Source organism: Paramisgurnus dabryanus, chromosome 19 (genome assembly GCF_030506205.2).
Source record: "Paramisgurnus dabryanus chromosome 19, PD_genome_1.1, whole genome shotgun sequence".
Taxonomy (NCBI): Eukaryota; Metazoa; Chordata; class Actinopteri; order Cypriniformes; family Cobitidae; genus Paramisgurnus; species Paramisgurnus dabryanus.
Genome location: NC_133355.1, coordinates 15,093,065 through 15,110,586, shown reverse-complemented (window position 1 = coordinate 15,110,586; position 17,522 = coordinate 15,093,065). Strand labels below are relative to the sequence as shown.

General features: G+C 36.2%; 1 protein-coding gene across 5 annotated transcripts in view; it reads right to left on the bottom strand.

Moving 5' to 3' along the window:
• The window catches only part of csmd3b (CUB and Sushi multiple domains 3b), a 502,030-nt gene that overhangs the window by 245,088 nt on the left and 239,420 nt on the right, over positions 1-17,522 (bottom strand). For all 5 annotated transcript variants that reach the window (XM_065290793.1, XM_065290794.1, XM_065290799.1 and 2 more), the window contains exon 7: positions 5,627-5,704. In XM_065290793.1, the coding sequence (XP_065146865.1) occupies positions 5,627-5,704 (78 nt within the window). The remainder of the gene's footprint in view (positions 1-5,626; positions 5,705-17,522) is intronic.

Genomic DNA, 17,522 nt, shown 5'->3' with positions numbered 1-17,522 from the left:
GACAACTCTCTTTCTTTCTCTCCCTTTCACTGTCTCCCTCATAAAAAAAGGGTTTTCCATTTTCTTTTATTTTTAATGTCAATTAGACATGAATCTCACTGGTCCGTTTATTTCCCTGATTGAATTTGTGATTGGTTTGATGTAATTCCTTCCCCTCCAATGATTACATTTGTTGAAATGTATTTTAATGTAGTTACACCTGAAACTAACAACTTCAACAGTTGCCAAAAACATTAAACTTTTTGCTTGATTTGTATGATGTATATTATATTTAGTTAACTTTTGTGATTAAGCTTCTCAGTCAGAATATAAAATCTAAAATACTTCATACTATTTATTTTGAACCTGCAGTTAAATTTAGTTTATTGAACGTATAACTTTTTATGCAATATGTAAAGCATTTATACAAAGAAGCTTTACACAAAATGGTATTAAAAACCCACTTTAAAATATGGAATAAAAACTCACAACATCTTTAAAGAGATGATAAATAAACATTATATATTCTACATACTGTACAGTATATATTAAATTGCATGCAACCTTTAATATTAAAAGCAATTGTAATTATTGTATATTGTACTGCATATAAACTATATATACTATTTTTGAATAGCAAAAATACTATATTCAAATACTAGGTGGTGCACGACACTTTCCATACACAACGGCTGTTGCTAAAAAACACATTTCCTAACATATCATAACAAACAGGACTCAACTGGTCATGTGAAAATAGTGTTGAGGTCAGGGAAGTGTCTTGCCATTTAACTTGCTGTTCTGTTTTAATGGGCTCTGAGCTGAAGCATCATGTTGGGTATTCACTATCCATCAGCCTGAGAGAATTTAAGCTTTTTTTGCTAGAAGTTTCAGGTTATTTTAGTGCATGTTCAGATCCTCCTATCGAATTATCCCACTTTAGAAAAGTTGTCTTTTTTCTCACATTCAAGGTTAGTCGAGTATGAAACCCACAGGGCTTTTAAAGCTCAATCAACAGTCAGAGAGCCAGGACTATATGTGAGACCTGTTATTCACATTGCCTCCAACTTACACTTTGCCTCTCTCTCTCTCTCTCTTTGTGTATCCATCTAATTCACACAGACAAATACATACCCACACACTTTTGATGAAACTCTCTCTTGACACTGTATCACATATTCAACTCCAACAGCATTCTTAGATTGAAAATGCACACATCTCTATACTAACTTCTTTTTACTCTCTAATGGGAACTGACTGGTAAATAAAAGAAAAATTACATTCCCAGCCATAACATTCAACTCCTACCTTATATTTAATCTATGCAATATTATAAATAAGAGAGCATCATTCTGAACAAATATTTTTGTGCACAATAGTCAATGCATACTCTTTCTTGGACATTAACCACTCACATACGCCATCATGCATAATAATATGTGGTGTTTGGGTAAATATATATACAGGACAAGCAAGCAAACAAGTAATAAAACATGCAGAGGCATGCACTCATTTCCTCAATTATCAATGCATATACAGTGTTTTACCAGACATTTACCCTTTTAAATTTTTTTGTTTCATTATATCCAGTAGGGTAATATAGATATAATTGGTATTAGAGGTCCAAAGAAATGTACCCAATTCAAGAATCACTTTTTACCCGAACCTGACATGCATAAATATATTTTTTATTTTTTTAAAAGACCCGACCCGAAACAAACCCAACAAAAGAAGATCCAGACCTGACCAAGTGGCATTTTTATTAACCCGACCGGACCCGAATGTAAACGGCACCGACGTCTGTGCAGTCTGCAGCCCCATGCACCAGTCAGACAAAAAGAAACCCCAGTGTACTCGCAAACAATTCGGCCCACTGTTCTATTTATTTTCTTTTGTTATCTGACTTCGACACCAAGGAAATCACATACAATGTGTATTCAAAATTGATTGACAGGTCCGGCTCAACAAAAATTAACATACCGCCAGCCACACGATGTCGCAATTGGCAAACAGAGGGGGTTTGGAAAAGGACTCGATGCACACACGCAAGATAGTTCGGGTCTTCCAGGGTCCATTCAGGAAAAACACATTTATTTTAACTTACCCGAGACCGCTCATATTATAAAGTAAAAGTGAAGACCCATAAAGACCTCTTCCTGGTACCACCAATCAAAATATTTCAGGTACTGGACAACAGTGGTTCCCAAACTTTTCATTTTGCGACACACTCAAATATAAATATAAACTATTCCGAGACCCTCCAACATATTTGTAAAAGGAAAAAAATACACATTTTATTGTTTTAGTATTTAGTAGTTTATATTTTCCTTGTTATTTTATTAATAAAATGTATGTGTAATTAAAATATCAAAAAATTATTTATGGTACATCATATCTAAGTTATTTTTTGTCATTAATTGGACTAAATTGTTTTTGTGTCATTCACCATAATAGTAAAGTGACCTTTCGCGACCCACCTTATCCAACTGTGTGACCCACAATAGGCTTTATGCCCAGCTGCACTACTTCCTGAACTTCAGCCAGCTCCTTGTTTCCTGTCTGCCATTATTGGACAAACTGATTAATCCAGGTGTGCCTGACCTCAGTAGTCACAACAACAATCAGACACACCTGGATTAATCAGTTTGTCCAATAATGGGAGACAGTAAACAAGGAACTGGCTGGAGTTCAGGAAGTAGTGCAGCTGGGCATAAAGCCTATTGGGTCCCAACCCCAAGTTTGAAAACCCCTGCGGTACATTGTACACAAAACCTATTTTTTCTGACAGTGCATCCATTTTTATGTTACATTTCTTATTTAAATTTGAAGCTAATTTCATATCCCCACCAGTCCAGTAGATTTTTGATGCAACTTCAATTAACAATAAAATAGCTTGAGGTCTTTTTGCAAATCATGTATTTAAAACCTGCTGTATTGTAAAGGCACTTAAGTCTGATACTAGCTGTTGTATTTGACTTCTCTTGCCTCCATTTGACATGCAAGCAGCACAGCTGAAGCACAGTATAATTTTAATAGAGATATATGAGCAACATTGTGCCAGGAGAAATTAAGCTATTATATCCAGCTCTATATAAAGTCTAACAAAAGACCCTCACACATGCAGCTGCATGTCTGACCCGCTTTCTAACAATATGTTATAGAGGACGTGTGTGGGTATCTAAATTCTAACCAATACTATAACAAAATATTCAAAGCTAGACTGAACTACATTTTCTCCGTTTCTTTGTGAGTTTGAAGAAAATTTAAATCCTGACCCATCTTATCAGCAAGAGCTAAATTGTGTATTCACTGCAGTTAAGGTGGCAAGTGTTTTCACTTCTACATCTAATGTGCCATGCAGCTTCAAATACCCTGGAAACCTATTAAAATAAAAAGCTACAATTCACACAAGGAATAGAAAATCCCTGAGTTTATAGGGGAGCTGCTTACAGAGCATAATTCACAACAAAATGCATGTTACAGGAAAAACAATGTAACTGGACATTTTCTGTGTTTGACAGCTACAATCTAGCTTGATAACTTTCACAGTGGGTATACTCTTCTCATTGAACAGGATAAAATAGTGCAAACCATTCTCACTGTGTTGTGTTATTGACAGGTGTATACTGCTGGTTTGGAAATGGTCAGGGAGATTGGTCATGCAAGCAATATCTGCAAATAACAGTCCCCAAATAAAGCAATGAGAAATGAATCGAAATCGAAAACATGACACACAATGCTAACATAAATACACGAAGGAAAATAAGACGAGCACAAAGCAAAAAAAAAAAAAAAAGAGTCATTTAAAACAAACATGACGTTAAAGATCATTGCAGATTTTCAAATATTTTATCAATGGGCGACATGCTGTTTTAGTTTATTTCAAGCTGAAGTGATTTTATCTGCTTATTTGCACTTATATGCAGGTAATTTCCCATGTTCTGTTGAAAGGCCAAACATCTTTTTTCATTTTTTAGGGAAAATTAATAATTATTTATTTCGGGAACCTAATGAATAATCACATTGACATATTTTTTTGCATTTGGCAGATGCTTTTAGTGACTTATTTTATAAGTACATATGTGCTGAAACACATCCCACTGTGTTGAACGTAGATTAAAGGTGAAGGATTTTGATCCTAACACAGCTATTTTATCAATTGAATGTGTATTTATTTAACTAAGCATTTGAAAGCCATTATAAGAAAATACTCTCTAAAAAAAATTTGCTAAATAGCACTAAAAGTGGTTGGCTTGTAATCATAGGGGAATCATTAAGTGCTATATAGCACCTATGTTTCTACATAGATGCGATATAGGACTTAAAAGGATAGTTCACCCAAAAATGAAAATTATGTCATATTGTGATATGTCATATACTCTCGTGTTGTTACAAACCTGTATATTTTTGTTCTGATTAACACAAAGAAAGATATTTTGAGAAATGTTTGTAACCAAACCAATCAGAGGCCCCATCAACTTCCATAGTATTTTTCCCCTACTTGAAAGGGACACTCCACTTTCTTTGAAAATATGCAAATTTTCCAGCTCCCTAGAGTTGAACAATCGGTTTTTACCATTTGGAATCCATTCAGCCGATCTCTGGGTGTGGCAATACTACTTTTAGCATAGTTTAGCATAATCCATTGAATCAGATTAGAGCATTAGCATCGCGCTCAAAAGTGACCAAATAGTTTCGATACAAGTTGACATTTTCTAGGAAATATAATCTCATTCCGGTGCAATAATCAAGGACTTTGCTGCCATACCATAGCTGCAGCATTTGCAATTATATTACGCTTTTTTGAGCGTTATTATATTTTTGAGCGCGATGCTAATGGTCTAATCAGATTCAATGGATTATGCTAAGCTATGCTAAAAGTGGTACTCAATGCTAAAACTCAAGGGGAGCTAAAAAATTAGCATTTTTTTCAAAAAAGTGGTGCCCCTTTAAAGTTAATGGGACCTTTGACCGGTTTGGTTACAAACATTCCTCAAAATATCTTGCTTCGTGTTCATCAGAAAAAAATATAGGTAGGTAACAACATGAGAGTGAGTAAACGATAAAAGAATTTACATTTTCGGGTAAACTATCCATTTATAGTGGTTTGGAGCCAGTAAACCACTTTAAGTGCTATTAAGCACCATTTCTTTTTAAAGTAAATGCTGCAAAGAGATGCATGCATTCTGGAACTTTGAGTTGATTTTTGCTTAATTAAATTACAGATATTATTAGGTGGATTGTGCTCATAATTGTCTGTTCTCTGTTACATTGCCAGGTTAATATCTTCTTTAAATAGATCCATAATTTCACAGTTTGTTTTAAAAATGCTTGAAATTTACGACCCAGAAACACAGAGCAGATCCCACAAGGTGACTTCCTCATTATGGTGTACGAATCGCAATTTTACGGTAAACAGCCATTTGAGCTTTTGAGGAAATAAGTCTCAGTTGGGGGTTAAATTAAAGTGCCTAGAAACTTGTGCTTGCGTGACATTTGCAGAAAATAGTTCATTTATGATTTTGCAGATGAACACTCATCAGCACGAGATGATCTTGCAATGATCTTATGGGTCACCGTTTGCCGTAATTGACTCTGAACGAGTAACACAAATTTACCATAAAATAGTAACAAAGGGTAGACTCACAGATAGAAAACTTGTTGCTGTTGTCTTTGCCAGGGAATAATTTTACTCCTCTAGATTTGAAATCTACAGACCTTTTCACTAGTTAAAGGGGAAAAAAAATGAAATAATGAAAATCAGGTGAAACAGGTTTAAATAAATTCGTCAGCATTGAAAAATAAACCATCATCAAGCGCATGAGGAAGAAGAGCAGAAAATTATAGCAGTGTCAACAATTCTCAAAGTGCTCTGCCAACAGAAAATATGAGCATGTGTTGAATAAAGGGCTTAAAATGAAAGCGAAGATCAATAAAGGAGTGGAGGACAGGACTTCTGTCTGGTTGTCAACCTTGACAAGAATGGGGAAAAATGTCCACACCGCTCGATGTGGAGCAGACTTTGTCTAAGGCCTGTGAGAAAGATTTTGGATCACAAAGTTTGCCAAAGTATTTCAAAACGATTAATGGCTCTGTTTTACTGAAAAACATGCATGCAGACAAATAGCAAAGCTAGTTGTGCTAAAAGCTTACACAAACATGTAGCCCATCATGTCAGGACAGAAGTCTTGTCTAAAATGTAAAGCATAATAATAATAATAATAGCACACTGTGAATACTTGAAAACATTGTAGAGAATGCTTTCTTTGCATTAATGTCCCCTTTCCCTCAGTAACCCATGTAAATGGTGCATGTCATTAAACCAAATTACCGGATAATGCATAATGAATGCAAAGCAACGGAAACCGTTCCTGTGGTCATCACATAAGTTATGCAAAGACCTGAAAATGAACCCTGGCTTTTGCATCCTATGTAATGTCACAAGGAAAACGTGGTAACAAGTTAAAGCGACAAACATTAGAGTTCCATTAACTGCGTAATATATGAATGATACTAAGACATTAATGTAAATTTCTTTTAAATATGCTAATGTTTGTTTTCACGAGACCAGAAGCAAACAACAGGCTTCATTGCATTGTAAAGCTTCATCTGTGAATTTACAGGCATCCACGTTTATGAATACACAGAAAAAACAGCTGTTTTTTATTTTCACAGAGCTGTAAATGTTTGTCTCTTTAACTAACAGAAAAGATAAATAAAAAATGGGGTCTGAAAAGAGTGTAAATCTGCAGTGATGGCAATTCAGATTACCTGATCAAAGCCATGCAAGTGCAAGTTCAACACCGGCACTATTCCTGAGAAGTTTTCTTTACACTTTTGTCGCAAAGGGGCCTAAGTTTAAAAATGTAGCCAGCGCATAAATATAAATGAAATAAGATGTTTGCCCATCCTTACATAATGTTATACAAAACACAGTTTTAACATTTGTACTTTCATTGAACAAATGCCTGATTGAGCCTTCTTCAAGTTTTTGTAGGATCCAAATAAAAATGCCATGCCACAAATGTGTTTTAGTCAATAAAAATTCTGCATGCTTTAAAATGTATTTTATATGACAAATTATGTCAAGTTATTGTAAAAAAACAACAACTTATATCCAGTATCACACAACATTTTGTTATACTTGGTTTAGCTGTACCATTTATAGGTGCAATGTGTAGCTTTTAGAAGGGATTCATGGAAGTTGCTGTCATGTTTCTACAGTAGCTTACAGTCTACAGATTGCATTTTGTCACATAATGTATCATTTTGTGTTTATTTTGTTGTTAAAATAAATAAAAATTACAACACAAGTTGTGTTAGAAGTAAAACAAAATGTGGTGTGTCAATAATAGCACAAATGTCTCTAGTTCATAGCATTTAGTGTGTTGACTCAAAAATAACACTGATTGTGTTGTTTTTAACACATCCGTTATAGAGTGTAGGGGAGAGCAGGGACGAAAGCAAATTTTTCAGAAAAACTTAATTTTAAAAGATAATGTTTTAGACAGAAATATATTTTTTCTGTGGTCAGTATCACACAAGTGTGTTCTATCAATACCAGGTGGAATTTTGTAAAAATGTAAAACGACTTCAGTATAATTTGACTTTAAATTTAAGTAGGGCATTGTTACTTTTGACCCAGTCAGTAGGGACAAAAGTAACACACAGGTGGGTCAAAAGTAACACAAAAAACAAGATAGATTTTTGTGTTACACTTGTTTTTATTAACTATACATGACTATGGCCTTGTTAATTTGTAACTGCAAACATATTCTGTAATTTATCTTTGTAAAAAATAATGAAATTAGATTTTCATTTTAAATTTCAGTTTTATCAAATGTTTCAGAAACAACCAAAATACAAACTTAAATTGTTGACAATAAAAAAATGTTTTAACAGCTGAAACACTATGTAAATGAAATTAAATCAAATTAGAATAATATAATTTTTTTTACATATACAACACTATTAGCAGCGAGAGAAAAGTAACAAGTGTTACTTTAATTTTATTTAAAAAAACTCTGAGAAGTCAAACTTCAGGATGTGTTAGAGCACTAAATAACCTGTAGATTGATCAGTGAACACATGAAATGAGAAACACAACGCGTTATAAGAAAAAAAATACCGCTTTAGGAATTTACTTATCATCTACACGCGGAAAACGGTGAGTAAATAACGCGATATTTGTCATGTCTGTCAAGGGTTTGTGTGCTTAAGATGCTGTCATAGTTTGGGATGCAAATGTTAACAGGGCGAGAAAATCGCTTTGTTACTTTCGTCCCGTGTTACTTTTGCCCTGGTTCTCCCCTATACTAAAAGGAACATTTCAGGTTTTTGCTCAATTAAAGTCAGATTTTATGGAATAATGTTGATTACCAAAAAAAATTATTTTTGGAAAATCCTGCAGTTTTTTATAAAGAAAATTAAGTAACACAAATACAATCAAGTTAGCATCCCAGGGGGTTTAAATGCAGAAATGTGAAGCTTGTACAGTATCTTCATTACAGCACATGAATTATTCAATAAAAACCTGTTTATTAGTCAAGCTGTAAAGTTGTTAAAACCAGTGTTATTGAAATGGGAATACTATTTTTAGTTGAACAGCCACTGTAGTTATACACACAATTCCTGTGAGTGGGGTTTGCTTTTAGAGGGTGAAGAAGTTAAAATAACTTTAGACAAAGTCAGTAAGCAATTGTATCACACTATTCTCACAGTAAGCTTATTTCATGTCTAACTGCGTTTTAATCTTTATGATCTAGTTGTATTTCCACATTACTTTTCCTTCCATATTTTCATTTTTAAAACCGGAATGCTGAGGTTAATATTATTTCTGTGGTAATCAACAAATGTCACAAGTGCTGTTAATAAAGCTTGCATTTACAGTAAGTCACTATATTCATTTAAAGTCACCCTATAGAGCATTTCTCTAAAGTTGCCCTTTACTGAACTCATGTGATGTATGCACGCATCTAAAGAATCCCATTTCAGTATGGTAATTAATTCACCTAATGCCTCCCATATAAGGTTGAAAATTAAAACATCCCATGAACTCCTAATGGAACCTCTCTTTCATTACTAGTCATCCATTAACCACCCACTGGATCAGCCTATCACCGTAAATAAATAAAAACCAATGAAAAACCTATTTAGATGTAGCTCTAGAAGACTTCAAATGAACCAGTTTAGCATAAATTTAAATAAGCTATTGACATAGGCACGCCCAAATCCAATGCTTATGCAGATGGAAATTTGCTGTGGCACCTGTTTTTACTTATTTTAAACAAATCGTATGATGTGAGGGATACAAATTACAGTGGATGCTCTCCAGGTAACAACACGATATGGGACTGCTGACCATACCCGATTGTATGACACTAAATCGCATTTAAACTATTCAACATTATTGTATGCAAACTAAATTAGCAGGTAATGCTAACTGCTGTAAAACATCCCTTTTCTAGCATAAGCAAATAACATGCTAAGCTGTTTTCATCTTCTTGCAGACAGAAACAGTAGATCAGCCCTTAACAGTGTGTGGAGATGTTATATCATTCTGATCTTGAATAGGAGCATTCACATAAAATCATAATAGACGTAATTAATCAAGAAAGTTGGCAGACGCTCTGTTCTATTGCACAAATGGCTACATACCAGAACGATGATGACAGATTTTGTTTTGAAAACGCAGGCCATTTTTCACAAGGTATTATCCTAATTGATGTTTCAGCATGTATATCAATCCGTTATGTCAATTTTGCTATCTCAAGTAATTTGCTCGCCTCGTCTTGAGCATGTATTGCAACCGCAGAAGTCACAAAATGTCCTAAACCATCAATAAAATCACACGTTAAAGTGCTAGACAACTCATTAAAACCCACTAACAAATTAATTACAACCCACACACAACACCTTGGATGCCACACCACCAATTTATACACGCAGATGCAAGGGTGTACTGTATGCTTGGCGTTCCAGACCTGCAAACTCCTCAGAGTAAAAAAGGTGACAGTGTCGCACGCACGGGGGGGGGGGGGGGGGGGTTAGGGTTACCCCAGCTCTATATTTTTGTGATTTTAATATGATTCTGAGCGTGACTTAACAAAAATCAGCATACTTTAATCAAAAAACATTGTTAAAACATCCTTGAAGCTTAAAGAGAATGACACATTTAATATTTTACAAATGTTTTTATTTACAACTCACGGAAACGCCTGGAAGTGTTGTGAAGCATGACACTGAAATAAAAAACAACAAGAGACAGACAGAAATTAAAAAAATATATTTTGCTGATGTTCGTGAAAGCTTCGTACGACAGAGCCACTTTGTCCTCAGCCGGCGTGTGTGCAAGGTTGACGATGACGGGCCATTGTGAATGGCAGTGAGTGCTCCACCAAAGTGCCCAGAACCATTGCCTGAAAGTAAATTAAAATCATTAAAATATAACCTTGCAAACTATCATACATAGGACTAATATGATAAAACAACGTGTCTCCATACTGTATGGCTGATATGCAGTGAATATCAACATACATTTCTGTTCAATAATTATAATAATAATGTATTTTATATGTAGGGCTCCTTACATTGAATAAACAATCTCAAAGTGCTAGTGTTCATAATGTAAATTCAACTAACAATACAATGTAAAGATTTCATTGACAGACTTCAAAATGTAGCCCTTTATTATACAGAAATTGGTTGTTGGTGTATTATCCTAGGACAACACGCTCGCCAGATTGTTTTATCTAAGCAGCCCTATGTTGTTAAAAATTACTGTTTACCAGGTATACAGCCACCAGGAATGTATGGGGCTAGGCTAAATCCTAAAACATTCACAACGCGATGTAGAAAGATTAAGTGCATGCATTGAAAAAAAAAATAGGTATGTATTAATTAGTCTAAGTTGGGGTAAAAACATAGGAAAATGTTGAAAAAGGGTGGGTTTTCCTTTAACATTACTCTCGCATCAGCTGTTGTGTAAACAGTCACATTTACCCACACCACGAACGACTGCCTGCGCAAGCGCGCACCACAGCCACCATAATGAATAAGTTACTCAGGGTAACGTTAGCTCAGAATTCGATTAGTAGCCGTATATCTCGGAACTCCGGGCAGAACACCCGGGTAACGAATCCTAGCTAACATTCGTCCTGCTAAGTTAGCTAACATTAGTCATTTTGCTCGAAGCATAGGCAAACTTTATGCAAGGTCTACGTTTGTGCATTACTCGGCGTTGACTCGTTCCTAAAAAATACAATATAAGCGGTAGCTAATGCTAATTAAATCAAGCAAACAACTAGTTGTCGTTTTTGGTCCAAAAAACTTGACTTACCTCAAATAAGATGGTTCCTTCACGTTAAAAGTGTCCATAAGACTCGCGTGGTAGAGGTGTGTCTCTCATCCAAAGGACCGCGCTGTCTTCAAGATTCTGAAGGAAGTGCTAAGATTCCGATTGGCCCAGAGGAAAGCATGCTAAGATTCCGATTGGCCCAGAGAAATGTCAAGTATAAGAATTATCCAATAATGTTTGGCAATTCTAGCCCGCATTGCATTCAGATAAAGGGCAGCCTTCCGACCCCCCCCCCCCCACACACACCTAAAAAAAAAAACTCTCCGGTTCTATGCGATTCACGTGAATGACCCAATTGACCAAGAAAACGGCGATTGTCGCCGAAAAGCGACAAGTTTGCAGGTCTGAATAGATATTGTTAGTGTCAATTACTGTAATAACTCAATGCAACAGACTGAAAGTAACCTGTTTTACAACTCTTATGCTAAAAAAATGTTTCTATATAGGCAATAAAAGCTTGGCTTTCCTTAATTACAGTCTATCAACTGTCAAATCAAACGTTCATCAAGTTTTTTATTGTACTGAATTGACATTTTACATCTCTGTTTAGTCATTTAACATTATACTAAGCCTTCACACATGTGTCAAAGCATTTAAACACCTAAGTGTGGTAAAAGCGTTTCAAACACTAATTAATTTTAAAACGAGCAGCTGTCAGCAGCTAAGCAAGGTCACAATATTCAAGGTTTTTCTGGAAAGGGCTGCTCTACTGAGCCGCAAAGAATGATGGGAACAATTCAAGGATTACGAGGAGCTCATTGTTTCAAAAACCTGCCTTTGTATGGGTTGGGTGGTTTGAAGGTTTCGTTATCCAAAAAGACTTGTTTTTGAAGGGTAGTGAACGCTAATGTCTACACCTTCATGTAACTCCTGTATGGCTTTCTTTCTTCTGCAAAACACAAAAGATGTTTTGAAGAGTGTTGGTAACCAAACAACATTGGCCCCCATTGACTTCCTTTGTATCGACACAAACCTTCCTCAAAATGTCGTCTTTCGCAGAAAAAATGTGTCAATGACATGATGTTGAAACAATGACAGACCTTTTTTTAAGGTTAGATGACTCTGGTAAGCTTAACTGAAAACATAACTGCCAAAAACATTGTAAAGGGACACTCCACTTTTTTTGAAATTATGCTCATTTTCCACCTCCCCTATAGTTAAACATTTAATTTTTAAAGTTTTGGAATCCATTCAGCTAATCTCCAGGTCTGGCGCTAGCACTTTTAGCATGGCTTAGCATAAAATCATTGAATAGCATTGAATCCGTTTGGACCGTTAACAATATCCAAAGAGTTTCAATATTTTTCCTATTTAAAACTTGACTTTTCTGTAGTTACATCGTGTACTAAGACCAACAGTTAAAATTAAAAGGCAGATATGGCTAGGAACTATACTCCCATTCTGGCGTAATAATCAAGGACTTTGCTGCCATAACACGCCTGCAGGATGTGCAATGATATTACGCAGTGCCCAAAATTAGTCCCCTTAATGCAGATTTCAGACTGCACGATTTTAGCCCTGATTTTGACTCGCCGACAGGTTTTGAGAAATCGCCGACAAATGCCCGAAATCACAGGCAAATCGATGCTCGTGCACGTGAGTGACAATCACACAGTGTGAATTATAAAAGATGCGTTCTGAGAGAACCGCTGAAGAGTATCTGGACCTGTTGGCGATTCAAAATCATGCCATGTGAAATCTGTTTTGACTGACAATAACAACGACGATGACCTACAGCCAATGAGAGAGCAACATACAGGGCAGCTGGAAGTTCGGGGAGGAGTCTCTTCAAACATTTCCTCCTTTATAATCTTTATTTCTTCTTTCTGCTGCAAATGAGCGTACATGCAATAGGCTTTTTGCCCAGCTGCACTACTTCCTGAACTTCAGCCAGCTCCTTGTTTCCTGTCTTCCATTATTGGACAAACTGATGAATCCAGGTGTGCCTGACCTCAGTAGTCACAAACAAACTGATTAATCCAGGTGTGCCTGACCTCAGTAGTCACAACAACAATAATCAGACACACCTGGATTAATCAGTTTGTCCAATAATGGAAGACAGGAAACAAGGAGCTTGCTGAAGTTCAGGAAGTAGTGCAGCTGGGCATAAAGCCTATTGGTATGTTAAGCTTCTTGCGAGCTACCATTTTTAATAATAATCCCAGTCTCACGTGAGAACTCCGGTCTTGCACGTGTGACCTCGCGTTGTTTCCTTCGCGTCACTTCTCGCGTGCGTTTGGTTGTGAGACGTAGTTTGCGGACTGGGACAAAGTTATCGGCGATTCTTCTTACGGTAAAGTCATGCAGTATGAAAACCCCTGTCGCCAATCCATCATGCAGTCTGAAACAGCAGCGACTGAACGCTAACCCAGATAATCACGCAGTGTGAAACCACAGGTGACCCGACTAGTTTGAAAATCATGCAGTCTGAACTTGGCATTAGCTATGCTTAAAGTGGTACCGCCAGACCTGGAGATCGGCTGAATGAATTCCAAAATGGTAGAAATCAATTGTTTAACTGTTTAAATAAGCATATTTTCAAAAAAGTGGAACAGTTCATATGCCACGGAATCGCAAGCCCTTCAATACAAGCAAGTTGCCAATAATAAAGTTTTGATTTTGTGACATAATCTCAACTCCATTACACCTTCAGCGTTCCATTTGCCTTTCATTTTCATGTATATCTGTTTTCCTGGGCATCTTTGATGTGATCTCAGACAGGTCCTTGCATTGTCACTTTATCTCTATGCCGAGTCCCCTAGCAACCTATCCTTATGTCCATCGAGTCAAGGATAGATTACAGTAATTGTTTTCCGTCCTGGATGTCAGATTATTAGCTGGACCAAAGTCAAGCATGGATAGTGCGCACCATTTGTTATCTAAAGGGAAATAGTGATACTATCCTATTTTCCTGCCACAAAACTGACCTTCACCTTCTTACTGTCAGATACACTCACCGGACACTTTATTAGGACCCCCTTTTGCCTTCAGAACCGCCTTAATTCTTTCAGCCATAGATTCACCAAAGTGTTGGAAACATTCCTCAGAGATTTTGATCCATATTGACAGGATAGCATTATTTGTCGGCTGCACATCCATGATGCAAATCTCCCGTTCCACCACGTCCCAAAGTTGCATTATTAGATTGAGATCTGGTGAATGTGGAGGCCATTGGAGCACAGTGAACTCATTGACATGTTCAAGAAACAAGTTTGAGATGATTTGAACTTTGTTACATGATGCATTATCCTGGTGAAAGGAGCCATCAGAAGATGGGTACATGGGTCAGGGAGGGACATGGTTAGGAACAATACTCAGGCTCAAATGGCACTTAGGGGCCTAAATTGCGACAAGACAATATCCACACACCATTACACCACTACCACCAGCCTGAAACAGAATGGATCCATGCCTTCATGTTGTTTACGCCAAATTCTGACCCTACTATTTGTATGTCGCAGCTGAAATCAAGACTCAGGCGATGTTTTCCCAGTCTTCTATTGTTCAATTTTGGTGAGCCTGTATGAATGGTACCCTCAGTACTCTGTTCCTAGCTGACAGGAGTGACACACAGATTGGTTTTCTGCTGCTGTAGCCCATCTGCTTCAAGGTTTGACGTGTTATGGGTTCAAAGATGGTATTCTGCATACATTGGTTGTAACAGGTGGTTATTTTGAGTTGTTGCCTTTCTATCATCTCAAACCCATCTGCCCATTCTCCTATTACCTCTGACATCAACAAGGCATTATCCACACAACACAACTGCTGCTCACTTTGGACATTTTCTGTAAACCCTAGAGATGGTTGTGTGTGAAAATCCCAGTAGATCAGCAGTTTTTGAAATACTCAGACCAGCCTGTCTGGCACCAATAACTATGACGCGTTCAAAGTCACTTAAATCCCTTTTCTTCTCCATTCTGATGCTCAGCTTGAACTACAGCAAGTCATCTTCATCATGTCAAGATGCCTAAATGCTTTGAGTTGCTGCCACGTGATTGGCTGAAACATTCTGTTATAAAACTGCAGAGATAAATGATGAACAGATGAGTTGTTATATGATTTGAGTATATTGCTAGATTCTAGCGACCACAGACCTTTATTCTATTTAAAAGCCTTCCTGAGTGAATTCTGACATAACTCTTAAATAAATCTCCTCGGCTGAGACCCAGCGCAGTACACTTGTCTTGAAGTAATGGCAATATTAAGAGCCATTAGAGTTACAGATATATTTCTCTCCTGAGACTGTTTACCCTTTAAAGATTTATATAACTCTAAGGACGTAGAAGCTTTCCAAACTGTTTATTATCAATGAATAGTAAAGAGAATTTTCTCTGTGAGGGGAGCGTGTCTCATATTTTCTGGTTGCCATGGAAACAAGTTCAGACCAGAGAATGATCTTATTGGCCCCTGAAAGCAGAAAATTCCAACCATAACGTAAAAGTTCAGCTTTTGATTTTTAAAGTAAGAGGTGAAAATGACAGCATATGTTTCTTAAACTGTTGATGAGTCACTACAAAGTTAACTTTGCATTTAAGTCCTTTTTCTATCAATAGTCTTTTCTAAAAATGTATTGCACTTATGAACAAGTAAACCTAAGAAGTTATTTCTGTCTGATCTGGTCTAACCTACACTGTCAGAAATAAAGGTACAAAACTGTACCTTTTCTGTCACTGGGGCTGTACCCTAAGTTTTTGTTTGGTACCTTTACAGCAATACAAATCAGAATACAATTTTGGGTAGATTACTGCACCTTAAGGACCTACATTGTTAGAAAAAAGTCAAAATATGAACCCTAGCCATCAGTGGGGCAGCACTCTTTAAAAAGGTAACTGTATGGACTGTTAGGTACAGATATGTAAACATTTCGTACCAATATGTATCTTTGAGATACTAATCTGTATTTTTGAGGTACTAATAAGCTCTCTTTGGTCCAAGTATGTACCTCTGAGGTACTAAAATTAAATCCTGCAAAGCTGTACTTTTTGAAAGGGTACAGCCACAGTGACAGAAAAGGTACAGTTTTGTACCTTTATTTCTGACAGTGTAATATTTTGAAGTATATTCAACATTTACTTGATACAAGTTAAATACAAATATAATATATATATATATAAAATAATGCATAGAGCATATGGTTAATAGTAATTCTGTACTGCTGTTTGGACAGCCCCAAGTTCCCATTTGCTTGTTGCACAATTTTTTTTTAGTTTAATCAAATTTTACAATTAAGTTAAACTTTCTTGACTAGTGGGAAGTTGCTATAAATAGAAAAATAAAGTTGAAATAACTTAAGCAAATACAACTTAATTTTGTTATTATTACAGGTGACATGATATACTGCCTGAAAATAGTCCCCTTGGTTACTTTCAATAGCAGGGGACTATTTTCGGGCACAACACCTGCTGCAGCCACTTTACATTAGCAAAGTCCTTGATTATTACACCAGTTTGAGAGTATAGTTCCTAGCATATCTGCCTAGAAAATCACAACTTTTAATTTTCTGTCGGTCTTAGTACACGATGTAACTACAGAAGAGTCAAGTTTTAAATAGGAAAAATATCTAAACTCTTTGGTTATTTTTAGTGCGATGCTAATGGTCTAATCAGATTCAATGGATTGTGCTAAGCTATGCTAAAAGTGCTAGCGCCAGACCCGGAGATCCGCTGAATGGATTCCAAAACAGTACGAATCAAATGTTTAACTCTGGGGGAGCTGGAAAATGAGCATATTTAAAAAAAATGGAATGTCCCTTTAAATTAATTGTAAATTCAAGTTGATTAAACGCATAGATTTAATCCCAACAAGGATTTTTTACAGTCTGGGGTGGTACCCTGAAAGTACACTAAAGGATGTATTTGTACCAAATGTATACATATATTTACCCTAAAGGTATATACAGTATAAAGAGGCAAGGCAAGCTTTTATTTTCATTCCTTAAAATTATTCAGATAATCCGATTCCCTGCTGTCTTTTCAAATCATATTTCGAGAACCCCTTCACGCTTTTTTCTATAACCTTGTTGAACTTATTGTAATTACACAAGACTCCAATATTCTCATGATCAAGAAAAATGAATATAAAATGATTGATTCAAGACTAAATAGTTTCTCATATATCACACCTAATACTTCAAACAAGCTCAGCACAAATTAGAGGAAAAGCGAGTATCATGAATAGTTCATTTGAA